This window comes from Neofelis nebulosa, chromosome 8 (genome assembly GCF_028018385.1).
Source record: "Neofelis nebulosa isolate mNeoNeb1 chromosome 8, mNeoNeb1.pri, whole genome shotgun sequence".
Taxonomy (NCBI): domain Eukaryota; kingdom Metazoa; phylum Chordata; class Mammalia; order Carnivora; family Felidae; genus Neofelis; species Neofelis nebulosa.
The window spans coordinates 43,118,324-43,145,468 of record NC_080789.1 but is presented as its reverse complement, the minus strand read 5'-3'; the positions used below and the strand labels follow the sequence as shown (position 1 = coordinate 43,145,468).

Sequence of the window (27,145 nt, the reverse complement as noted above, 5' to 3'; positions counted from 1 at the left end):
TTTTCTATTGTTGCATAATAAATTAGTACAAATGTAGTGACTTAAAACAGCACCCATTTTTTATCAAACAGTTCTATAGACAGTAAGTTCACGTGCAGTGTGGCTGGATTCTCTGCTCAGGGTCTCAAAGACCAAAATCAAGAACTTGGCTGAGTTCTTATCTCTAAAGCTCTAGGGAAGAATCTACTTCACGTACATTCCAGTTGTTAGCAGAATTCAGTTCAATGTGGTTGTAGGACTTGGACCCCATTTACTTCCTGGCTTTCAGCCAGAGGTTGCTCTCAGCTTCTAGAGGCTGCCCACATTTCTTAACACAAAGTTCCCGCCATCTTCAAATCAGCAAAACCTTCCCATTGTTCAAATCTCTGACTTTTCTTCTGTGACCAGCCAAAGAACACTCTCTGCTTTTAAAGTGCCCAAATGATTGAGTCAGGCACACCTGGATAATTTTCCTATTTTAAGGTCAATTGTGCCATATAACATAAATTATTAATAATGGAAGTAAAGTTTATCATATTCACTGTCCTGGGAATTATGCAAGGCTTGTACACCAAGGGTAAGGGGGCTCGTGGTCCCTCTTAGAATTTTACCTACCATAGCATGGAAATTAAGAGGAAAGGTCAGTTTCTGGATATATTGTGAAGGTGGAGCTAATAATACCAGTTGATGGATTTGACTTTAGGGATAAATGGGATACAATAATCTAAAATGATACCTGTGTCTTTAGTTTGAACAGCTGGATGAATAATGATGCCATTAACTCAGATAGGCAAGAACAGGAAATGTGTTTTATGTTTGGACATATTAGGTAGAAATACAAATGTGGGAAATGAAATGAATCATGAGAAGTAAAAAGTTCTATGAAGGACTGGGATAGAATTCAAGTAGAGGCAACTACTGGTATAAAGGCCCTGAGGTAGAAATAAGTTACAGTCTTGAATGAGATCACCTTATGAGAGAGTGAGTATGGAAACTTAATTTAAGGATGAACTCCTAGAGCACTGCAGTATTTCAACTTTAGGCAAAGGAGATAGTGAAGTAGAATGAAGAGAGGCTAACAAGATAAGTGGGAAACCAAAACAGTGCTGGTAAGCGTACTTGGAAGCCAAGTGAAGAACAGGAGTCAATATGACCAAAGTGGTTAACTGTATGAGATGCCTCTGAAAAAATGAAAAGCATGAGGAAGGAAAGATGACAGTTTCATTTGACAAGATGAAGGTATTTGGGGACCTTAATAACAGTGGTCAATGCAGGGGTATTCCATAACTCCAGTGGTAAGATGAAGCTACATGGTAGGATTACTCTTCTTTCCACTCACTGGCTGGTAGGCTTCTTTGTCTTGAAATTTCTACCAACCATTTTTCTGTTGATACAAATATTGGCAAGTTTGCCCTGTGAAGGATCTAGGTTAGAACATATATTAGTAAACTCAGTTCAAGTTTTATTTGATATGTACTCAAAATAGGCAGTCATAGCTGTCTTTCTTAAGAATAGTTGGTAGAGGGGCGCCTGGGTGGCGCAGTCGGTTAAGCGTCCGACTTCAGCCAGGTCACGATCTCGCGGTCTGTGAGTTCGAGCCCCGCGTCAGGCTCTGGGCTGATGGCTCAGAGCCTGGAGCCTGTTTCCGATTCTGTGTCTCCCTCTCTCTCTGACCCTCCCCCGTTCATGCTCTCTCTCTGTCCCAAAAAAAATAAATAAAAAACGTTGAAAAAAAAATTAAAAAAAAAAAAAAAGAATAGTTGGTAGAAAAATCAATCCATCATAGTATTAGGAAATACTGAGTAAAAATGAATATAAGAGAGCTGAACTGAAAATTGAAACATATAGTGGGCTGAATGTTGGATCCCCAAAAGGTAGATCCAGGTCCTAATTCACAGAATTGTCACTATTAACTTACATGGCCAGAGTGAGTATTGTCTTATCTGGCAAAAGATGTGATCAAGATAAGAATCTTGAAAGGAGGAGCTTATCCTAGAATATTCAAGTGGCCCTAAATGCAATCACATATATTCACGTAAGAGAGAGGGAAAGCCAGATTCAGCACTAGATACACGGAAGGAGAAGAAGCAAAGGGATCATGAAGAAGAGGTTCGAGTGACATATCCATAAACCAAGGAACTTCTGGAGCCATCAGACGCTGGAAGAGTCAAGGAAATCTCCCCATGAACCTTTGGAGGGAGCGCAGTCCTGCCAACACCTTGGTTTTGGACTTCAGGCCTCCAGAACTATGAGAATAAATTTCTGTTGTTTTAAATACCCAGTTTATACTAATCTGTTAACATAGTCACAAGAAACTAATACAGAATGGAAGAATAAAACAGATTTGACCATAGAGAAAATATAAATCAATGACAACCTTGAAATGTTCTCTCAGAACACAAAGATGAAGAATAAAAGTCAAAATATATATTAAAAAAGAAAGGAAATATATAGGGCAGATAAATCTATATATTGGTGCTCCTAAAGAACAGAGAAGAATAACTGGAATGTATATAATCACCAAAAAAATAAAATAAAATAAAATGTTCCTAATCTATAAAAATACTCATATAGGGGTGCTTGGGTGGCTCAGCCAGTTAAGCCTCTGACTCTTGGGGCACCTGGGTTGTTCAGTAGGTTGAGCATCCAACTTCAGCTCAGGTCATGATTTCATGGCTCATGAGTTCAAGCTCCACATGGGGCTTGATAGAGCCCACATGGGGCTCTATGCTGACAGCTCAGAGCCTGGAGCCTGCTTTGCATTCTGTGTGTTTCTCTCTCTGCCCCTCCCAACTTGTACTGTCTCTCTCTCAGAATAAATAAATAAACTTAAAAAAAAAAACTCATAAGGTATTAGAAAAAGTGAGCTGAAACAATATTTACACATACCATTTTCTAGTAATTATTCTTCAGTTTCAAAGATAAGACTCATATAAACATTTCTAAATAAAATAAAACAAAGTAAAAACTTTAAAATATTAATTAGATTAGCCTTGAACTCAGATATTAGAGGGTACAAAGATGACACTGATAATTTAAGCTTAAGTGATAGGTAATTTTATTAACTAGTCTAGGAAAAGATGTAGTGTGGAGAAAAAGGATTTGTTTATTTTTGGACATGTTGCATCTGTAGGTGACTGCAGCATCTCTTATTTAATTAAACATACATTTGTAGTAGATGCACCAAACACTGACTTAGGCAAGAGAATTCCATATTTCTTACATGGTGTTTATCCTAAAAACACTTATTCTCTGTTGGGAAGGGAATATGTAAAAGGGGGGGGGAGCAACATTAGCCAAATACATGCACATATTTATATTTTAAATAGAAAGGAGTTGTAAAAATAGGTATGAAATCATAGAAACAATTAGCCTGAATACAGATTTAGAAGCAGTCAGCTTTGGTACATAGATGATGTATATTAGAGGGGGAAAGAGGTCAATAGGGAAGGTTAGAGATCTGGGCTTGAGGAAAATGACTTGAACCTAATGCTACAAGAGGTAAATGATAGTGTCCAAAAGTATTCAGTGCAGAAAATTTTCCTTATTTAATAGGTAAGGAAATAGAGTCAGGCAGGTCATGCCATTTTCTTTATTTCATAAACAGCTAGAATATATTTTTCCCAGCCTCCCTAGAAATTTGGTGGGACCACGTGACTGAGCTCTGGCCACTTTCAGACTTAGCCTTTAAATTTTTCCTACATGATCCTTCCCACTCTTGAACTTCTGTCATCTACTCTGGTAGAAGATTCAGTTGTTCTAGAGGGTGGCAGAGCCACAGGATGAAGTACATGAACCAGTGCCCCAAAGGAAAGCTCTCTTTTACCACTGCCAACACCTATACTTCCGTGCCATGAATTCTGCCTACCATCACATGGAAATGGTGAGGAAAGTTCAGATGAGTATATAGTTTGAATTTGGAGCTAATAATACCTGCTGATTGATTTAACTTTAAGGGTGAACAGAATAGAATAATCAAGGATGCTATCTATGCCTTCAGTCTGAGCAGCTGGATGAATGGTGATGCCATTAAATCAGATAGGGAAGCCTCTCCAATGAGTAGACCTTGAGGGAAGATCAAGTGTTCTGTTTCAGACACAGAACACAAACAAATGAATGTGGGAAATGTAAATGAATCATGAGAAGGAGTTAGTCAGATGAAGGTCTAAGATAGGTTTCTAAGTAGTAAGAACTGCAGAATTTTCGGTTTTTGCATGAGATCCGTTTTGAGTCGGGGCAGAAATGAGTCGGTTTTACATTGAGATCACCTTGTGAGAAAGTAAGTATGGAAAATAGAACGGAAGAGACTTGAAGACTAAGCCTTACATCATTACAGTATTTCAACTTCAGGAAAAGGAGTTGTCAAAGGAGTTTAAAGAGAATCTAGTGAGGTAAGAAAAAAACTAGAACTGTCCTGGCATTTAAGAAAAAAAGCATTTAGAGTTACTTTCTCATCAGTCTCTTTTTATTATGTATTATGTATGAGGTGGTCCTTTTTCTATGCTTTTCTACACACATCATAATTTATGATTCAATGATATACATACTGTAATCATTTTAGACATTTTGAATAACAGGTTAAATACATTAAGTGCAAACAATGCATATAACCATTTGAAGTGATGAGTATATGAAGAGCTAAGATAAGTTCACAAATGTTCAGTAACAACCATATCTTATTCAGGGCCTGGATGTAATTTTGAGACACCATAAATGTTAACATGGATCTCAATTGCAGAGATGTTAAAATATGAAAATATGTGTATATTAGAATTATGAAATACAGTACATCACTGAAAGAAGAGCTCTATAGAACAATACCTATCTTTACTATTTATGATAAAAAAAGTTATAAAATAATATTTTATTCACAGTTAAGTAAAATTATTTCATATTTTAAAATATTGTCTGTGAAGCACTAAATTTGATTTTATGAACTATTAATGGTTTATGACTTGCAGTTTGAAAAATAATGCCAATTTAGAACACTATTCTTATATAGATGTTTGGCAGTAAAGAGAAGAAAAATAGGGTCAGTGTGTAAAGTTGGATGAAAGCTGTTTTTTTTATAACTTTGGTTGAATTTTTATAAGCTGAAGAAAGCCACCAATTAAAAGAAAGTGGTAGAATATATTAGGATATATGAAGGAAGGGGGAGGAATTAAAGAGCAAGTTCTATATGGAAAAAAGCAGGAGGAGAGAATTATAAGAAAAGTAAATGTAGAGAAATCTTAATAGTGAATATTTTTCTTCCTTTCTTGCTCAATGGAGCTCATGACGGTTAATCTATTTCATTGATCTTTTGCAAGAAAAGATTTCATATTTATTCATACTTTATGATTCTGTTGTTTTCTATTTTATTTTGAGATATTCAATCTTCTGAGTGTTTTTTAGGAGTAGAGGCTGTTATATGTTGCTATTTTTGTTAAGGTATACACATTCCTTTATCTTTAATCCGGTTAATATTGAAGATATTTACAGTTATATATTTTCCTCTGATTAGAATTTTTGCTTAACCTTTGTATTTTGTGATATAGCCTCTTTATCATTGCTTTCTGTGGACTGTAATTTTAGGTCATTTTAATAAAATATGTTCAATACTTGATACATAATCATGATAGAAAATTCAAAGCTACTAAGGAGAAAGTAATGTTTCCATTTCTGTCTTCCATTTACTCTCCCCAATATTTTATCCTAAAAGATATATTCTGTGCATATACAAAAGTACATCTATCTTCATGTGTGTGTTTCTGTAACTCAAACTGAAGCACACTACACTTTCTGTGGCATTCTTTAAATTTTTTTTTAACTTAGTGATATGTACTTGAAGTCTTTTCATTTGAGTACACAAGGAGTTTCCAGGGTTTTTTAAAAAAATATTTTTACAGTGTTTTTGTTTGTTTGCTTTTGTTTTTACTTAATTGTTGTGCAAAAGTTTATTTAAACAATGCTCTCTCCATTTGGTGGATATTTACTCTATTGGCTTTATTTCAAGCAATAATTATGCAAGTAGACATGTAGTTCTCACATGAGTTAATATCATACTAATATGATTTCATAGTCATGGGATTACTAGGTCAATAAGGATATGTACTTTTAATTTGGATAGATATTATTATCTATTCATCATAGTCACACTGTGTTCCTAAAACAATTTTTTATGTCAACATATGAGTGTGACTATTTTTCTGTTCCCTTGCTAACATAATATATTTTCAAACATTTTGCTATTTACTGCTATGAGTTCAGTATGTTTTAATTTTCACCTCCTATTTTACATGAGTTTAGGTATCCTTTTTGTAAGTTTCAGAAAATTTGGATATCATTTTCTGGGACCTGGCTGTTCCTATACATTCACTATTTTTTTCTTTAGTTCTTGGACTTTTGTTTTCAATTGTAAGAGTGTTTAAATAGCAAGAAAATTAGCTCTTTCATATAATGTCACTTCCAAATATTTTCCCAGTTTGATATTTCATTTTTTACTTTATTTTTAATGCAATTTACTTTTTCCAAAAAGAATTATTTTGTTATTGGAAAAAAATGTATCAATACTTTTTTTTCATGGGTTTTGAGGTGTGAGTCATACTTAGACACAACTTCCTAAAGTATTATTATTCCACATTTTCTTCTAGAAATACTTTATCTTTTTAGCTTTTAAATATTTGGCCCACTTTGCCTTTGGAAATTATGTAAGCTAGTGTAAGAATTAGTCTCCTGATTAAAATAACTCTAAAGACCAGACAAAACATGTAAGATAATTGCCTTCAGGCATTACAAAATAACCAGTGCAGGGCTATGATCTTTGCAAATAGAAAAGAACTTAGTGTGAAGCCTCTATTTGCCTTGGCTTTCTCTCTGAGAGAATTCTCCAAACCACAGCCAGAGAAACAGAAGCCAAGGAAAAGATGTATTGTTTTCTGGGCAAAGGAAGTATCAGTGTTTATTGATGTTAAGATGTCTCATATTTAGGACTAGGATCCCAAAGGTCTATAAAAATTGCTTTTGGGTCCTTCAATTCCTAAGCTACACATCTCAAGGCAAGATTCTGGGAAGATTAGGTAGGAACAGTTGCTTGGAAACTGATGGCCTGCACAGACATCGCACAAGCTGCGCAGTGCTGAGAAGACACAGCTGCAGTTTGGGCCCAGCCAAAACCGAGAGATCCTGGTCAACAGCCTGGGGCCTTACCAAACAGCGCATAAAAATCCAGAAAATATTCATACATTTGATTATATACAAATTTAAAACTCATTTATGGCTAGAGAAATACCATAGATCTAGCCAAAGAAAAAATAATATACTGGGAAAATATAGTTGTGTAATATATGGCAGAGTTAATCTTCTTAATTTACAAAGAATTCATACCAAAAAAAAGGAGATACAACCCAGAAGAACAACGTGCAGAAGATATGAACAGGTCATTTACTGGAAAAAAATGGTTATTAATCATACAAAAAGATATTCAATCTCACTTATATTGAAGTAATTCAAGTAAAAGCAAAAATGAGTGATGACTTTTCACTCATCCATCTGAGAAGATAGAAAAGCTTAACTGATACTCTGAACATGTGAGGGGACAATAAATTGGTACAATCTTTCTGGATTTGGCAAAATTACAAAATTTAAAATATGCTTACCTTTTGATCTTGTAATCCCCTTATTAGAATTTTAGGTTATTAATATCTTCATGAAAATTGGCCAAGATATATATACAAGGATACCCATTCTAGCCTGTTTTAATAGCATAAAACTGCAATAAAACAACTAATGACTCCAGTAATAGCAGACTGAGCAATTAATTTACTCTACATTATTGTGTAGCCTCTGAAACTACTGGTATCTTTATGTACCAATCTCACTTGTTAGATGAAAAAGTAAGATGCAGAACAGTAATAAGATTGAGTCTTTTTGTTACAGTAGCTAGCATGATCAGAAACTAGAGTGATTTAGTCAGAGAGAAGTGGGAAATTTCAGTTAGGTGAGTAGCTGTGCTCTACTAGTCATTCAGAGACGCGGGTTGCTCCCATCTTGTTTCTTCACCATTCCCTGAGGGCAGAGTCTTTGTCTGCAAATTGAATCCAAGTCACAGATGAGGACTAGCTCGAGCTCAGAGTAAGGGAAAAGAAATATGACCATCTCTTAAAGCACAGATGGGAAGTGATGTACATCACTGCTATTTCCATTCCATTGAATATAAAATTGATCACATGACCACATCTGAGCTGCAAGGGAAGTTGGGAAATGTAACGAGGCTAGCCATTAATGTGCCAAGCTAAAATACTGTTCTTTTAGTATTTTAAGAGATACTTAGATTGACAGCAATCTATCACACAATATATAAGTACTGAGAATTTTTGTGAAAAAAACCCCTTATTTCTGATAGGAATCATAAGAAGCTGTTAAACAGAAGTTACCTTTGGGGAGACATATGGAAAGTGAAGAATGGAGACATTTTCTCTCTTAAGGTTGCCCTTTTCTTCTTCCTCCTTTCCACCATATACTTACAAGTATTATACATGTATTACTTTTACTTATATATTTACTTTAACATCAACAAAGGATATATCGACTGAGATGGGAGAAGTATTTGAGACATTTTTAGAAAGGGTTTGTAGGTCATTGTATTAAGTAACGAGAGGAAATCGTCAAGGAAGATTCTCAGAATTATCATTCAGGCATGACTGATATTGCCATTAACTGCAATGGTGAACAGTGAACTTTTAAGGAGGGAAGATGATGGATTCCATCTTGAATATAATGAATTTGAGTTGGCTGTGAATTACCTACTTTGAGATGTTCAGTAAGCAGGTGGTTATATGGGTCAGAAGCTCATGAGGCGTGGCATAGGCAAATATTCGGAGTGCCAAAGTACATACAGTAATTGAAATCATGGACATAAATGCGATTGCCTGGTGAGAGAGGATAGAGAAGAGAAGAGGCCCTCCAGAATGCCATACCAACATTTAAAGGCAGTTAAAGAGAGAGAAAGTGGGAGGGGGAACCTAAGAGTGGCACACAGACAGGAGAAAAAACAGAAGAGTATGGTATCAAGGAGGCATGGGGGAAAGAATGTTTTTAAAAGGTAGTAGTAGTAGTCCAAAATTTCTAATTCTAAGAGATCAATTAAAGTAAGGACTTTAAAATATCAAATTAAAAAGAAGTTCGTTGATAAACATAATAAATGTAATTCTTTAGAAATATGATCTTTCATGTCAATATTTAAACAGGCTCACACCTTTCCCACTCTGAAAACAAAGCAAAATAATAACAATAAAACAGCCCTCAATTCATTCCAAGCTGGCATCAGTTTCTTCTGCGCCACAGAAATGGGTCTTTTGTGTTTATCAATGTGATATATATTGCATATATGTATGTATATGTATATGTATATGTATATGTATATGTATATGTATATGTATATATAAAGATACAAGTTCCTGAGAAGATGGAATGGTATTAAAGAGACTGGCGTTAGAAAGGAAGACGGGCAGTTCTTCAGTTGTATTAGAAAGGAAAGAAGAAGGGAATAGGTATATTTGTCATATTTAGTGATGGAAAATTTCTTATGTTCCAAGCTAACAGTTATTATGTTTCACTGTGAAGTAGGACAGACAGATCATGTCCTAAGAATAAAGGGGGAGACAATGAAGCTGGAATTTTGAGGGTTGGGAAGGTTTTAAATAGTTATTATGGAAAATGAGGGAGGAAGCTGACTAGAGAAACAGAAGGATTCTCTACCTAGTGTGATGATTTTTCTCCAGCGGTACCCACCAGCCCTGAAGCAGACATAGAGCATGTGGACAGTAAGATTCTGTCATTTTTTCCAACACTGGGGTTTTGTCAGGTAGACCTAAAGGAAAACAGTGCAAGAGAGTTTTAGAGTTTTAGCCAGATAATAATATGCAACGCAATTAGACCTGAGCTGTATGGAGAAGAGACAACAGTACAGATAGGAGAAAATAGGAGAGTAAATAGACTTGGAGTACCAGTGAACTTAATGGAGAAGTGTAGCAGGAGTAAATGAGTGAGCAAACTGGAAGAATAGGAGGCTACAGTCAGGGAATGGAATGTGTTACTTTGTGAGTTCAGAAGTGGGAGTAACTTTAGGGGATAACAAGATCCAGAGTGTGGCTACAAAAGTGACAATTATGGAGTATTGGGAAGTTTTGAGATGGTGAAAACATTCAGTAACAGACCAAGTTATTGGATGAATTATCTATAAGCATATTGTAATCATCTATGTCCCAAATTCTAGGACAAGGACACTTTTGGCTGAAAAGGTAGATAGTGACTGACCCAGGTGCCAAAATTAATAAGGAGGCATGATCAGGGTTACCTGGGTGGCTCAGGTGGTTAAGCTTCAAACTTCAGCTCAGGTCATGATCTCGAGGTTCGTGAGTTCAAGCCCTGCGTGGGCTCTGTGCTGACAGCTCAGAGTCTGGACCCTGCTTCAGATTCTGTGACTCCCTCTCTCTCTGCCCCTCCCCCACTCATTTTCTCTCTCTCTCTCTCTCTCTCTCTCTCTCTCTCTCTCTCTCCCTCTCTTTCTCTCTCTCTTTCTCTCTCTCAAAAATAAATAAACATTTTTTTAAAAGGAGGCATGATTAGAAGGAAGATGGTATCTTGGGGAGGATTAGAGGATGGTGCAGCCAAATAATATCCATCTCAAAAGAGCTTTGTTGGTATTTAACTCTGGTGCCTAGATCCATGGGTGCAAGATGTGGAAGCGAAGGAGGAGATGTGACCAACTGAGTCTTACGGAAAGCAATATAAAGTAAGGTAGCTTTGCACATACAGGGATAATTTGAGGCAAAAATACCCAACAAGATTCATGCTTTTCTTGACCTTAAATAAGTCCAGATAGTCATGGAGTTTTAGCAAAGACAGATATATGAGATGTATCAGAAGGAGAGCCAGATAGGATTGCTAAAAGATAACCTACCTTGCTGCTTACTACATTTCAGTTTTCTGTAGCTAATTGGGATAGATCTTTAAGTCTTCTTTGGAAACATATAGATGTCCAGGTATGAACCAGAAGCCAATGTTGTGGTATTCCTCGATGATATGTGGAGGTAGTGAAAGTGAAAAGAGTTATTGGAGGTGGTCTAGTTATTTTGGCTGTGTGAGATGGAAAAGTCAACACCTGTTTGATGTACTCTGCCATCATTCTGTGGACAATCCTTAGGCAAGATGAGTTTTGTACATGGAAAACTTGGAAGAGAAAAATTTGCCTACAAATTGTAATTGCTAAATTGTCAATCCATGGAGCTGGATTACTTCCTTCATAAACAAAGTGGTGGCAGATATAGGACTAGTGAAGGCAATAAAAGTTTCTTTCTTTTTTAAGTTTCTGTATGTATTTTGAAAGAGAGAGACTGTGCATGCAAGTGGGGGAGGGGCAGAGAGAGAGGGAGAGAAAGAATCCTAAACAGGCTCCACACTGTTAGTGCAAGTCCAATGCAGGGCTCGATCCCATGAACTGTGAGATCATGACCTGAGCTGAAATCAAGAGTTGTACACTTAAGGGGCACCTGGATGGCTCAGTCAGTTAAGCGTCCAACTTTGGCTCAGGTCATGGTCTTGGGGTCCATGAGTTCAAGCCCTATGTTGGGCTCTGTGCTGACAGCTCAGAGCCTGGAGCCTGCTTTGGATTCTGTATCTCCCTCTCTGTCCCTCCCTTGCTCACTCTCTGTCTTTGTTTCTCTCTCTCTCTCTCAAAAATAAATAAACATTTAAAAAAATAAAAAATAGTTAGATAATTAAGCTGAATCACCTGAAAGTTTCTGTCACCACCAGAATTGCGTTGATTTTGAAACAATATAGATCTGTTATAAAATTTGAGGGGTGCCTGGGTGTCTCAATTGGTTAAGCGTCTGACTTTGGCTCAGGTCATGAACTCACAGTTGCGAGTTCAAGCCCAGCATCAGGCTCTGTGCTGACAGCTCAGAGCCTGGAGCCTGCTTCAGATTCTGTGTCTCCCTCTCTCTCTGTTCCTCCCCTGTTCGTGCTCTCTCTCTCAAATAAATAAATAAAGATTTAAAAAGATAAAATGAAATAAATAAAATAAAATTTGAATAATGGTCTTCTAATGGACTTAGGATTGGACATGGGTATAGTTACTCATTGGGCCACCCAGGCAACATGTCCTTACCTAAGTCCTGGACACAGGTCCTATAGATGAAGGTATGGTCAGATATCAGTCTGAAAAATGTCCCAGAGGACTGTTCAGTCTTGACTTAGAGAAAGCAAATACCTAAAAATAGAGAAATTTGACTGCTTCTTCAGGTACTGCTTGGACAGCTGTGAAATTTCAATGGACATTGCTGGTTATAGGTACTTACCTGTTGTTTTCTCCTAATCCAGCCCAATAATTCCAGTTGCAGTTGTGGAATTGTATAGATTCAGACTTGATTTAGGCTAGACTTCTCACAAACTCAGAACAAGAGGAAGATTGGCATGGGAGAGTATTAGTCTGGCATTTCTGGCCATATAATGTAAATAGTGATATGAAATTCAAATCTTTGAAAAAGAGGGCCCATTGTATTCTAGCATGATGTAAATTTATTTACTTTGATTGATTGATACATTTATTTGTATATATTTCACTTATTTATTTGCCTTTCCAAAGTTATTCTAGGCTATAGTCATCAGACATGATCATGGGGTAATTGGCCTATGCTGCAGGTTTTAAAGGCAGTCTTTGTAGTGAGTAGCATTTTGCATAGGTTCAAGGGCAGGGGTCCTCCGTCCCTGTGTCTAAGGACAGGAAAAGTGCTGCTTTTGTATTGGAGGCATCTATTTCAGTGATAAGGGATTAGGGCAAGAAATGTAGGCTAGGGTGTCAGTAAAGGTGAGTAGATCAATTCTTGAATTTTTGAAAGGCTAGTGTTCTGCTAGGATCAAACAAAATGCATCTCTTCCTTGAAATGGTTTTATAGTAGAACAGTGACATTAGAGAAGTGATACCTGATCTGCAAATAACTATAAACCTCTGGATGTCTTTGATGGACTAGAAAGCTTGCCATTCATGGGTATCATATACCTTACTGGGTATTACCAAAAACTTCTGATAAGATATGACTCAGAAATTTGATATTCAGGTTTTTGAATATGTGTTTCTTAAGTTTCACCCTTCTTCCAGATGGCCCAGAGTGACCAAACCAGGGGCATATGTGCCTAACATTTGTTTTTATAGTTTCCAACTACACACAGAATTTAAAATCCTGTTTAAATAACCAGGATTAATGACCCTCTGGTCACTAAAAATATCATTTCCCTGCCTATCTTTCTTCTTTCTTAACCTAAATCCTTCATATAAGCTTCCCAATTTGTATCTACTTTGGAGCCTCTTTTTTTACCTAGCTCTAGGAAATTGATGTAATAATTTCTCACTTCTTCCCCCTGTTCCTTACAATGGGTTAAACCAAATTTTTTAAATCCACTTTAATTTATTTGCTTGTTTATATATTTGTTTTTTTTAATTGAGAGAAAGCAAGTGAGCGAGGGCAGAGAGAGAGAGGAAGAAAGAGAGAGTGAAGTAGGACTCACCTGAAGCAGGGCTCCTGTTCACCCAAAGCAGGGCTGGAGCTCACCTGATGCGGAACTCTAACTCACAAACCATGAGATCATGACCTGAGCTGAAGTCAGATGCTTAACCGATTGAGCTACCACAGCTCCCTATATTTATGTATTTTTAAAGCAGACCTCTAAGTAAGCCAAGCAGCTGGGTTTTTGGGACAATAGGCATTTCAGAATTTTGCAAACTCATCAGAAATTTAATATATCATTTCTATAGAACTTTTAATACATTTATACCAAGCAGAAAGCAATTAATTATAAAACATTCTATAACATCATTTTGAAAGGAAAATTTTGCTACAAACTAAAATGAAAGCAACATTAAAACTAACTCATTTAAATTATACTACTTTGTTTCAAGGACATGGGAATTCAGAGACAATTTTCTTAGGGGAAAAAAGGAGAAGATTACTGAAATTTCCAGTTTCAGTACTTCCTAGAGTCCATTTTCTTAGTTAAATCACTTTTATAACCTAACTGAAAATTGGTAACCATGTTATTTAAATGATGAGATTTGAGACTTTTTTTAACTAAATGTTTTCTGCTTTTTTCTAGAGGATCTCTGTCAAGAAGGCCTTATACACCAGGAATAGTTTGTTCTCAATGTAGCAGATATGACAGATGCACAGATTTTCTATGCAGTAAGATAAAGAAAATAACTTAAACATAAAAAATCCATAACACATTCTATGATAAGAAAAATGAAGTGTTGAACACTAGTTTTTCATTGTCACATTAATATTGTTCTTTTGACCAGAGGGGTGTTATTATATTATTAAAAGAGGGTTGAAATAGGTTCATCTTTAGATTTTTCTAGACTTCACAGCTATTTCTGCCCTCTCTTACTCCTGTTTTTGCCCTTGGAGACATACCACAATGTCTGAAAGAAAGAATGAGAACGAACAATTTTCCCCTGAAAACACTTCCCAGCTAATTCCTGAAATAGTAGCCTGTTTGAAAATGACTGCTCTAAAGGATAGGATATTCTAAAATATTTATAAAAAGAAAAGAAGTAAAGTAGTTTAATAGCCTTTTATTTTAGTCACCCCCCCCCAAATATTCAAAAGATGAAAGTAGAAAATACGTTTGGTTAAATTTTTCGTTCAGTTTTTCCAAACATGAGAGCATATAAAGTATAACTATCCCTGGAATATATGGTGCTTAGAAGAATGTACTAAGGGATAAATTCAGACACTAAGGGACACATTGTGATTTTGTGATAAAGGAATTAATGGACAATTTCATCATAATGCCACAGCTGAGATGAATCCACCCTAACATTTTTGCCCTTATTTCACTTGACTCAAGATGCAAAGTCTTGCTCTTCCTCTTCCCCTTTTCTTTCTCCTTCTAAAAAATTCAATTCTAACACCATTATGTAGGTCAGAACAAGGGAGGCATCCACACAGAGGGTCACAAGATGTGACATATTAGAGCCTAAGCAGAATGACAAGGGATTCATACACAGTGCAGTGGATATGAGAAAACAGCCTACGCAGGGTTAGGACAGTGTCTGCATAGGGGTATGGCCTTGAATAGAAAGTTAGAGCCCCTTTGGAGAAAGTGAGCTGTCCATGCATGAGGTCAGGCTTGAGTTTTCAGAGACAACAGGATGAAGGGTTTCCCATACCCAGACAGCTTAGTATGTGGTATCTGAGCCCAAGTATGTGGAAGAGAGCATCATCATGGGGTGGGAGTAAGAAGCCTGGCATAGAGTATCAGAGACTGAGCAGGTAAAGACTGCATCCACAGAGGGGTGGTTTGGCACTGGTTGTTGGAGCCCAAGCAGAATGAGGAAAGGGTTCACATATGGGAGTGCCCTGACAAAGAGGTATTAAAACCTACACAGGTAAGGGGGCAGCCATGTTTAGGGACAATTTTACATGAGGTGTCAGAGTCCAAACTAGGTGAGGAAAGCTTTAATGTAGGTGAGGTGGCCTGCATGGGAGGGGTCAGAACTCTAGTAGAGTAAGGAGGGAATCTACACACTGAAAAAGCCCAAAGCTGGGTTTCGCAGTCTGAGCCAGGTAGGAGGGGACCCAAGTGGAGGATCAGCCTATAAGTTGCCAAATTGAATACAGGATGCCCAGTTAAATTTGAACTTCAGGGTAAACAAAAAAAATATTTTTAGTATATGTATCTTCCAAATACTGCATGGGATATACTTACCCAAGAATTTCTTTGTTATTTTCTGCAATTTGAGTTCAACTAGGCATCCTACATATTTTTAAAATTTTTTATTTAAATTTCAGTTAGTTAGGGGCACCTGGGTGGCTCAGTTGGTTAAGCATCCAACTTCGGCTCAGTGAGTTCAAGCCCCACATCAGGCTCTGTGCTGACAGTCAGAGCCTGGAACCTGCATCAGATTCTGTGTCTCCCTCTCTCTCTGCCCCTCCTCTGCTCGTGCTTTATCTCACTCTGTCTCTCAGAAATAAATAAACAACAACAACAAAAAATTTTAATTTCAGTTAGTTAACAGTGTAATATTAGTTTCAGGTGTACAATATAGTGATCCCATGCTTCCATACAACACCCAGTGCTCACCAAAGTGCCCTCCTTAATCCCCATCACCTATTTCACCCATCCCCTCATCCACCTCCCTTCTGGTAGCCATCAATTTGTTTTCTATAATTAAGTGTCTGTTTCTTGCTTTGCCTCTCTCTTTTTTTCCCCTTTGCTCATTTTTTTTTAATTTTTTTTTTTAACATTTATTTATTTTTGAGACAGAGAGAGACAGAGCATGAATGGGGGAGGGGCAGAAGCAGGCTCCAGGCTCTGAGCCATCAGCCCAGAGCCCGACGCGGGGCTCGAACTCACGGACTGCGAGATCGTGACCTGAGCTGAAGTCGGACGCTTAACCGACTGAGCCACCCAGGCGCCCCATGCTCATTTGTTTCTTAAATTCCACATGTGAGAGAAGTCATATGGTATTTTTCTTTCTCTGACTGACTTATTTCACTTAGCATAATACTCTGGAACTCCATTCATGACATTGCAAATGGCAACATCCTATATTTATATTTGCTAAATGTGGCAACTCTACCAGCCTGGTGTAGGGTGTAAGAGTGCAAGCAGGGTGAGGAGGGCACCCATGTAGAAGAGAGGGGAGAAGGAATAACGAGGACTGGAGATATACTGAGGGGATTGATCAAATATACAAATAGGTTAAGGATAATGGGCACCAGTTTTCTCACTGTCAGAGGATGGAGTATAAATATGTAAAGGAAGAAAACAAGCATGAGTCTTGTGATGACTTGGAACTAGAGGTATTGGAACTTAAGGATTTCAATAAATATAAATAATCATAGTTGTAAATATTTGTATATGTATGTACCTACATGCATATATTCCCTAGCTCTGGGATGGCTTTGGAGCAACGGCTTCCCACCCCCAAAGGAATGAGCACAGCTAGCACCCAGATCTTGGTTTCCAAATTCAGGCCTTCACTAAAAAAAAACCAGGGCTCACTGGAGAAAGGTTCCAAGGCTGGGGCAGGGAAAATATAAGATAAACCCAGACCATCTTTTTATACTCGTAAACAAAGAAGTAAGTGCTCAAAGAGTGACAGGGACATATAGGAAAACAAACACAAGGACACAGAATCCACTTTAAAGGGCTGTCTGTGGTCAAATCTGGGATGATTAGAGTACCGAAATAATAATAGTAATTGATTAGAACTCATGGGATACAACAGGAAACTATGATTCATACTAATATAAATTAATAAACGAATAAATTAGAAGTTCGACTAGGAACAATGTATTAATAGTTCCAAAGTAACTCCCCATAAAAGTACTTAATTACTAATGGGAAAATAATTTTACAACAGAGCAGTTTGGCAGACACCACCCGAGTAAAGTGACCAATGTGAACATCATCAGCAATGGGAAAAATTAAAAACAAAAACAAACAAACAAACAAACCTGCACCACCTGAGAGGATGCAAGGAGAAAAACACAGCATCACTACTGTGGTACTCCTGCCAAAGATGCACAACCAAGTCCAGTCACAGAGAAGCATCAAATAAACCCAAACTTCAGATTTGTTGAGAATTTGTCTGCAAAATAACTAGCATGCTATCTTCGAACAATGTCAAGATCATGAATGTCAAATAAAAAGTGGAGCACTGTCCTAGACGAAAGAAAACAAAGACATGAAAACTAAATGCAATGCAATTTTGAACATGATCTTTTGTTACAAAGGACAGTATTAGCACAGCTAGTAAAAAATTGAATGAGGTCCAAATATTAGAATGTAGTAATGTAACAATGTTAATTTCTTGATTTTGTTGGTTGTGTTATTGTTATGTAGAAGAACATCCTTGTTTGTAGGAAATACTAAGTATTCCAAGATGATAAGGTATCATATTGGCAACTTGCATTAAGATGGTTCAAAGTAAATGTTATTTGTACTGTATTGCAACTTTTTTCTAAGTGAGGGATTCTTTTAAATTAAAAAATATTTTTAATGCAAAATCTAAGGAAAGCAAATCAATTTGAAGTTTTTTGTTACAGTCCAGGGGCGAGATGAGGTTCCTATTTGAGTATTTATGAGAGAAGTAGAGATAATGAGACAAATTTGATTAATATTTATGGGGGAAAACTAGCCAGTCTTGGAGACTAATTTGATATAGTGATGAGAAAAAAAAGAGAGTCAAATATAACTATCAGGTTTGGTGGAATTGAGATATGAATTATATGAAGAGAGGAAGCTATGGAAAATAGATAATGGGTTTTGATCATCATTAGCTTTAAATACCTGTTTAACATCTGAGTAGATAAGACTAGTAAGTTTAGGGTACAGAACAGGGCTGTATTTCAGAATCATTAGCATATAGACAACACTGAAAATATAAAAACGGAAGAACTCACCCAGGTACAACACATAGAGAAAGAACAGTATGCCAAGAATAAGATCCTAGGGGGAAAAATGAGAAATATTGGAAGAGAATGGGGGAAACAGTGGAAGAGGGACAAAAAGAAGAAGATACCCCAGTGTAACCTCTTATTAAAGTGTGCTTATTGAATTGACAGTATAGGAGATTGTTAAGTCTGGGTTTCAGTGTTTGAGCAGGGTAGGAGGGGGTCCAAGTGGAGGATCAGCCTGAAGGTTGCCAGATTAAATACAGGGTGCCAAGTTAAATTTGGATTTCAGGTAAACAAAAGTATTTTCAGTACATCTCAAATATACTAATGAATAACTGAAAGTCAAATTGAAAACAGCACGTGGAATCAAAAATGCTGAAAAACACAGTCAGGGATATGACTGTTTCTCTTTAAAAGTTAAAGAGAAAATTATAGGGGCGCCTGGGTGGCTCAGTCGGTTAAGCATTGACTTCGGCTCAGGTCATGATCTCACAGTTTGTGGGTTCAAGCCCTGCATCAGGCTCTGTGCTGACAGCTCAGAGCCTGGAGCCTGCTTTGGATGCTGTGTCTCCCTCTCTCTGCCCCTCCCCCACTTGTGCTCTGTCTCTCTCTGTCTATCAAAAATAAATAAATGTTAAAAAATTTGTAAAGAGAAAATTACAAATAGGCACTGATAAATCAGATTCAACATGTGAATAATTGGAGGCCCCGAAGAACAGAACAAAAATAATAGAACAGAAAATAAAGCTATAGATAGATACAAATATTTAAAGAAATGATAAAAATTTCAGAAATAGAAGTTCTTGAATCTAAACATTGAAATGCCTACTATCGAATGTAAACTGGTGCAGCTATTATGGAAAACAAGGGGAGGTTCCTCAAAAACTTGATAATAGACCACATGATCCAGTAATTCTGGATTTAAAGCAGTAATTCTACTTCTGGGTATTTATTTGAAGAAAATGTAAACACTAACTCATAAAATATATATATGCATCCACATGTTCATTTCAGCAGCATTTACAATAGCCAAGATATGAAACTCATATCTTGTGTCCATTGATGGATGAATGGATAAAGAACATGTGATACATACACACACACACACACACACACACACACACACACACACTGAAATACTATTCAGCCATATAAAAGAATGAAAATCCTTGCCATTTGTGACAACATGGATGACCCTTATGCTAAGTGAAATGTCAGAAAAAGAAAGATACCATTATGATCTTACATATAAAACAAACAAACAAACAAAAACCCAAGCAAACACAAAAAAACAAGCTTATAGATATAAAGAACAGATTGGTTGGTTGCCAGAGGTGGAAGTTAGTGGTGGGCAAAATGGGTAAAGAGGTCAAAGGTACAAACTTCCACTTCTACTTATAAAATAAATAAGTCATGAGAATGTAATGTAGAGCATAGTGACTACACTTAATAATGAGGTATTGCATATTTGAAAGTTGCTAAGAGAGTAGAACTTAAAATTTCTCATCACAAGGAAAAAACATTTGTAACTACATACGATGGCAGGTGTTCACTAGATTTATTGTGGTGATCATTTCACAATAAATACAAATATTAAATCATTATGTTGTATACCTGAAACTAACATAATGCTATAGGTCAATTATACCTCAATTTAAAATAAGTAAATAAAATAAAAACAACCTTGTATAGATAAAAAAGAAAGAAAGAAAATGCATACTATGTGCCAGGAAAAAATGATGCCAAATAGTCTCCATTTAGACACTGCCTAGTGAATTAGAGGAAAAGAAAGACTCCTTTAAGTATCCAAACCAAAATATAAAATAGTTCATTAGAGTTTAATAGTCTGGGTTGAATCAGGAAAACAACCACTTTAAATATTCAGACAGTATAGCGTTAACATAGAATGGAGAGCTTTCATGAATGGTGGAAACTGGAAGAGCACAGATCACAGAAGTTGCCATGAAAAGGCAGAGAAACTGTAGTTAAAAGGTCAGGGAAGCAGACACTGAAGACCTCCTTAGCCTGAAGCACCAAAACAGGCGGTTCTCAAAAGCTTACCAGAAAATTTGAGAATCTTTGAGAAAGCTCCCACTAAACGGTCTCAGTGTTTGGCAGCAAAGCATTTTTCCCATCCTACCAAGAAGCCACTGTGAATCTCACATTCTGTTCAGGTATCTGGGTAACAACCACCTCAGGAGAATAATGGTCTCCACTTCTCTTAAATCTTCCAAATTTCACTTGCATTCCTGTCATTGGCAAACTGTAACCTGAAGCTATGCAGAGAAAGGGATTCACAGAAAGGTAGTTAGTGCCTGGTTTCAGGGTTGACTTTCTGCCAGTGTGGTAGAATGCTGCTTTGGCAATTAACAGTCCTTCATTGGGGGGGGGGGGGGGGTAGCTTGGTTGCAGTCAAACTTTTCTACAAGAACAGTCAATGCTAAAAGATAGTGGAATAATGACTATATCTATATTGCCCTTAATGCTGTACATAAATTTAGGCAAACCTATTATTCAAGTACAAGGAGACAGACAAATGTTGTGGGAACATGACGAAACTTGTGGTACATAGTTCTTCATGAGAACTTTCTCAATAAACCCCTAGAGGATGGCTTTCACCAGAAAGAAGAGATGAGTGGAAACAGAAAAGCTGCATTGAAAGAACTATCCATAAACATTGAATCTTAATTGATAGACAAAGATTAAAACTAATCTGAAGTCTGTAATTATTTTAAAAAGTAAATATAATAAATTTGTCAATATACAAATGATATAATTAATAAAATTTGGGAGAAGAAGAGAAGGTAGAAAAATGTGCTTAATTTCTTCATCTTTTATAGCCAGGGGCCAAAAGATATTATTTAAAGCTGATAAATGAAACAATAGTATTTAAATATTCAATCAAGTACAAAAGTAAGAGTGTAATCAATGAAGATTAGTGATGACAAATGAAGGAAAGTGTAAATAAGAAACATGCTAATTACATCATTGCTCAAACTGATCACATGTATGGAATGAAGTAGAGAAAATATAGACTGTGTGGTAAAAGATTTTTTTAAAGGAGCTCTAAAATAGAAATCATTACATAAACTATGAAGTAAAATAAGACCAAGCACAAAAGGCTAAAATAACCTCAAAGAACCCCAGTAGGTCAGTTCATTTCTAAAGTTGTCTGAAGAGTGATTTCTAAATTTTCTTGTAAGGGTAGTGTCAGTTGCAAGACAAAACCTCTTGGTTGCCATTGGGTTCTGTCTGTGTGAGAACTCATTTATCCTCACTCTCCTTCCTAATGGAATCCAGGAATGATTGTCTTATTGTCTCTGCCCCAGTGAGCAGAGGAAAAAAAATTTATTTCCTGAAAAGTATTATGATAGCATTGGGCAAGATAGCAAAAACAATGAGTGCCAGGCTATGGAATTAACTTTCCTATCTAAGAAAGGAAGAGCAACTGAAAGCTTCTGAAAATAAGAATTAAATGAGGAAAATGAGTAGATTCAGATGATTAATTTGGAATGATGTGGGGGGAAAAAGAGAGATGCAAGTAAGAGATATTATAGAAGCCTAGAATGTTGAAGCCAGAAAAATTTTTAGAGGACAGAAGTGAAGTGATTCGTATAAGGGGACAGTGATTTAGAAACAGAATTAGTAATAGAATCCACATGTTCTCATTCCTATACTTCTATGTTCTCTCTAGCAGACGAGGCTGACTTTTACTAATGGAGAATACATTATATTTTATGATGGGCTCCTGGTTGGAGGAGGCACATCAAAGATGGCAGCATGATGCTTGACAACTAGGAGAATGATATCATTATTTTTAGAAAAATTATCTTATTTCTAGGGAAAGAAGGAATATTATGTAAGTCTTTATGGACTTTCTTTTTCTTTTTAGGTAATGCAGATCGTGACCAAGCCATATGTATGTATTGTTGTCCTTTATTTCTTAGACAGTTTAACTACTTTATGTGGAAATCCAGCTTTCAATTGCTTCTTTATTTACAGATTACCGATTTTGGTATCCAAGATGGGAAGTTCCCCGGCCAATTGTGTGTGACCCACTGTGCTTATTTATTTTCTTTCTGAGAACACTGTGCTTTTCAGTATGTGTCATAACTGTTTTGATAATACAGTCTCGGTTTCCAAATACATTATTGGAGAAAGAGATGCTATTTTCCCCCGAAGTAGTTGAAATAGAGCCAGAAAAGGTAGAGGAAAAGGAAGAGGGGATAAAGGGAGAGAAGATGAAAAAGAAGGAGGACAAGGGAAAGGAGAAAGAGGAAGTGAAGGAAGAGGAAGATAGAGAAAAGGAAGAGGAGGAGGAAGAGGAGGAAGAAGAAGGGGAGGAGGAGGAGGAGGAGGAGGAGGAGGAAGGGGAAGGGTAAGATTTACCTCCATGATAGGACAAAAGTATAATACCAAAAAAAAAAAAAAAAAAAAAAGGTGAGGGAGAAATAAAACACTAAGCTTTAACAAAACAGGATATGTACAAACCACTACTACAATAGGTTTTATTTTCTTATTCAACAATTTAAGTTTGAAAAACATAGAAACAAATAAAAAAGCATATATTTTATAGTACATATTATAAAACAAGCTCTGGGACACTGAGAACAGATAAAGATGTGACGATAGAAATACTAAAAAAGACTTGACTAATCTAATTGGTCTTAAGGTTTTACTGTGTTATCCTTATAAAGGAAGGAATTCCTATTTTCTAAATATGTTTCTATCTCTGTGTTTTAAATATTTCTTAAATAGGTTAATAAGTTTCTCAAGTATTAAGATTATACATGTAATATGCTTAGGATTGTTCCAACTCAAGATAGCCATTTAATAACTTTTGGTTTTGCTGTTTTCATCATTACTATTATAGCTATTTTTGGTAGTGGTGATGATGGTGGTGATATTGATCAATATGATCAAGGCATGTGATATCAAGGCATTGAATATTATTATATATATTTGTACTGTATGTGTTTGAAATAGTTTAAGTGATAGTTGTACATGCTGTTAGGAGACAAATTTTTATTTCTATTTAATGCTTACTATTTCATCAAAGCCTTGTTGTAATTCTTTCCAGGCTATATAATTTGTTGCCACCAAAGGCCAATAATTGTCAAAAGTTTAATTATTTGTGATTGAGCAACCTGGCTGCTTCCAAATTTATGTGGTAAAATAAAATAAAATTTAAAAAGTTATATACTTGTAGTTACTCAATGTGTACAGGAGAAGTTCACAAATTGGTGCGGCACCTGGGTGTCTCAGTCGTTTGAGCATCCGACTTCGGCTCAGGTCACGATCTCACAGTCTGTGGGTTCAAGCCCCACGTCGGGCTCTGTGCTGACAGCATGGAGCCTGGAGCCTGCTTCAGATTCTGTGTCTCCCTCTCTCTCTGCCCTTCCCTCACTCGTGCTCTCTCTCTCAAAAATAAATAAACATTAAAGTATATTTATTAAAAGAAAAAAGTTCACAAATTAGTAATATAAATTAATTTTTTTTTTATTTTGAGAGAGAAAGAGAGAGGAAGAGAGAGAATCCCAAGCAGCGGGGCTCAAACTCATGAACCATGAAATCACAACCTGAGCAGAAGTTGGACACTTAACCAACTGAGCCACCCAGGCACCCCATAAGTTAATAATATAAATTAACTACTTACCATGTGTAGTACTAATAAATGATCTGAATAAAAATGCCTAACATAGCATCAATCAAATGGTATAAGTTTCAATATTTATTAACTTTATTATATTAAAAGCCTATTCTTAAATGGGGCAAGATGAGAATGACACCAAAAAACCCTACATATATATAATTTCTATGAAGTCAGCTTCCTGGAAAAAAAAATACAAAAAACTTAGGTACAGAAAAGGGCTGGTTCTCTACAGGACTGTTATTTATGAGTATTCTCTGATATTTGTATACCATTTCATAGCTTCCAGAGTGCTTTCACATACTTATTTAATAATCAAAACCACTCTGTGGAGTTGGTATTGCTTCCATTTTTACAATGAGAAGACTGACTTTGGATTTGTAAAGTGTTAACAACCTAGGACTGAGAACAAATTAATTTCTGGACATTCTGATGCATTTATAAGTATAAATTCTTCATGATACCATGTTCAATTCCCACTATGACTAACTTATGTATCTGATATCTGACTTCTACTCATCTAACTTTAATCTTCAACATATTCTCCAGGTAGTTTCATGGAATATGATTGCTATATGCCAGTGGTTCTTAACAGGAGGCAATTTTGCCATATATACATTATTGTATGCATATATACATTAATGCATATATACATTATTGTATTTCCTTAAATTCTCATTTTTCTAAAAAACTGTTATCCCAGTTTCTTTCCTACCGTTCTTCCATCACCTTTTGTATCCACAAGTTACCATGGGAATAGTTATTTTGTTATCATGATTCTGTCTTCCTAGTTTGGGGATGATCCACTGACCACAGGTGGGCACAATCATTGCTTTTGGTTTGGGGATCCAGACAGACATTCAAGACAGGTTCTTCTTAGTGTCCTTAGTGGCTCAAGTTTTTATTTTTTTATTTATTTTACTTTTTTAAATGTTTATTTATTTTTGAGAGAGACAGACAGAGTGTGAGCAGGGGAGGGGCAGAGAGAGATGGAGACAGAATCCGAAGCAGGTTCTGAACTGTCAAATAGAACCTGATGCAGGGTTCAAACCCACAAGCCATGAGATCATGACCTAAGCCAAAGTCAGACGCTTAGGAGCGCCATCAAGTTTTAATATGTAAATCTCTGAGGCTGTTTAGCAGACTGTATGGAAAGAAAGAATGGATACAAACAGAAGCAATGAAAGACTGACTATTGTCCCTGATACCTGGTTTTATCCCCACCTTTCACATGTATTGGTTTTTTTCCAGAATATATCCTCTTTTTAGCCAATAAGTTTTCCTAGGTTATTTTGAGTTGGATTCTGTAACTGATTCCATGGGTAGGATATTCTTACTATAAAGTTATTTTCATTAAAATGTTCATTATTCTGAAACAGCATGAACAATAATGGCACTAAAACTCAAATCCTTCATAGAGGTCCTTCATAGCATTATATGGTCAAAGGAATAGAGTGTCTTTTTAAGTTTTATTTCCTAAGTCTTGGTTCTCGATATCATCTCCAGCTCTCCCAAAACCACACCCTATGTTCTTAGAACATTTACTTTTATCTTTATTACACAAGTTACAGGTTGACTCCCTACATAAGGGATCATTAGCGTGAATCCCAAGGGTGTCAGGGAAAATTACTCTTATTCAATTTCCATGGCACTGAGTTTCAGGAATGTACTTTGACCAGGATGTTCTGGCCCAAATAGTCTTGAGTGGTGAATGAGCATTCAGTTCATTCCTTAAAGTACCATGTATTCTATTACACATTGTAAAACTTAAACTGTTGAAATGTCCTTGGCAATAGCCAGCAAATGTCTATACTACATTATGTGTAGTATATACTTACCCTTGGTTTAGTTAAGGGTTGGTTTAGTTAAGGGTTGAAAAAGTGTGAAAGACTCACTACACTCCACCAATAAACATTGACATAACATTAGTGATCCAATGCTATCTTGAGTCCTTCATTTAATTGGTCCAGGATCAAGTGTGTCATTCCTTAAAACCAGATAAAGGTAAAGATTGTTGGTTCCTCGACTTCCCATAGCAATGAGTTACAGGGAGGGTGGTAATAGACAGTACACAAAGGGAGCCTAGGGAAGAGCAAGAATGAGTAAAGAATGTTCACCAGGAACAACATACAGAATGGGAATGGGAAAGAAACCGGAGTCATAAGGGCTTGGCGACTGTAGAAGGGGTAGGACATGCAATTATTTAGGATAGCCATGAACTTTTTCTACATAATTCAACATAATGTTGCTGAGAAATCAGGTTGGCCAGCATTGGTAGGTTGGGGTAGAGTGGAGGGCATTGGACAGTGCCTTTTCTTTCCCTTCCCTAGCAGAAGGACTTGCCAAAAGCACATGCCCACTGAAATACAAAGTACCACCTGACTGAGGGAAATAGATTACGGGCAGTATTAGACAAGATCTCTAAAAATATTTAAAATCTGAGGAACACTAATGATATTTCTGTTATTAAACAGATTGGATAGGGGTGCCTGGGTGGCTAAGTCAGTTAAGCGTCCAACTTTAGCTCAGGTCATGATCTCACAGGTTCATGAGTTTGAGCCCCATGTCGGGCTCTGTGCTGACAGCTCGGAGCCTGAAGCCTACTTCAGATTCTGTGTCTCCCTTTCTCTCCTCCCCTCCCCAGCTCTCTCTCTCTCTCTCTCTCTCTCTCAAAAATAAACATTTAAAAAAATGTAAACAGATTGGATAGACTTCATCATTGGAGCGAGACCTCTGATGGGAGGCTGTATGCTTATATGGTGTTCTATTCCTGTGGCACTCAGGAAACCCACACACGATGATGTTAGCTAAGACTCTCGAGGGCAGTAAAGTCACACTCATACCCAGGAAAGATGTCATAATAAGTGTCTATTTCAATGAGAATGAACCACTGGCTTTTCCAGGATGGAAGGAGTCCAATGTAGTCAACTTGCCAGCAAGTGGCAGTTGGTCTCCTCAAACAATAGTGCCATGTTAGGGACTCAGAATTCACCTCCGTTGTTGGTAGAATCTACATACAGAGGTACTTGGAGCAACACCGATAAATGAAAGTCCATGCAAATGGACCAACGTG

The 27,145-nt window shown here is 36.7% G+C and overlaps 1 protein-coding gene across 1 annotated transcript in view; it reads left to right on the top strand.

Annotated features, from left to right (window-relative positions):
- The window catches only part of GLIPR1L2 (GLIPR1 like 2), a 31,141-nt gene extending 7,521 nt beyond the window's left edge, over positions 1-23,620 (top strand). The window contains exons 4-6 of the mRNA XM_058741983.1: positions 14,113-14,198; positions 22,315-22,341; positions 22,425-23,620. Of these exons, the coding sequence (XP_058597966.1) occupies positions 14,113-14,198; positions 22,315-22,341; positions 22,425-22,804 (493 nt within the window). The 3' untranslated portion in view covers positions 22,805-23,620. The remainder of the gene's footprint in view (positions 1-14,112; positions 14,199-22,314; positions 22,342-22,424) is intronic.
- The last annotated feature ends 3,525 nt before the right edge of the window (positions 23,621-27,145 follow it).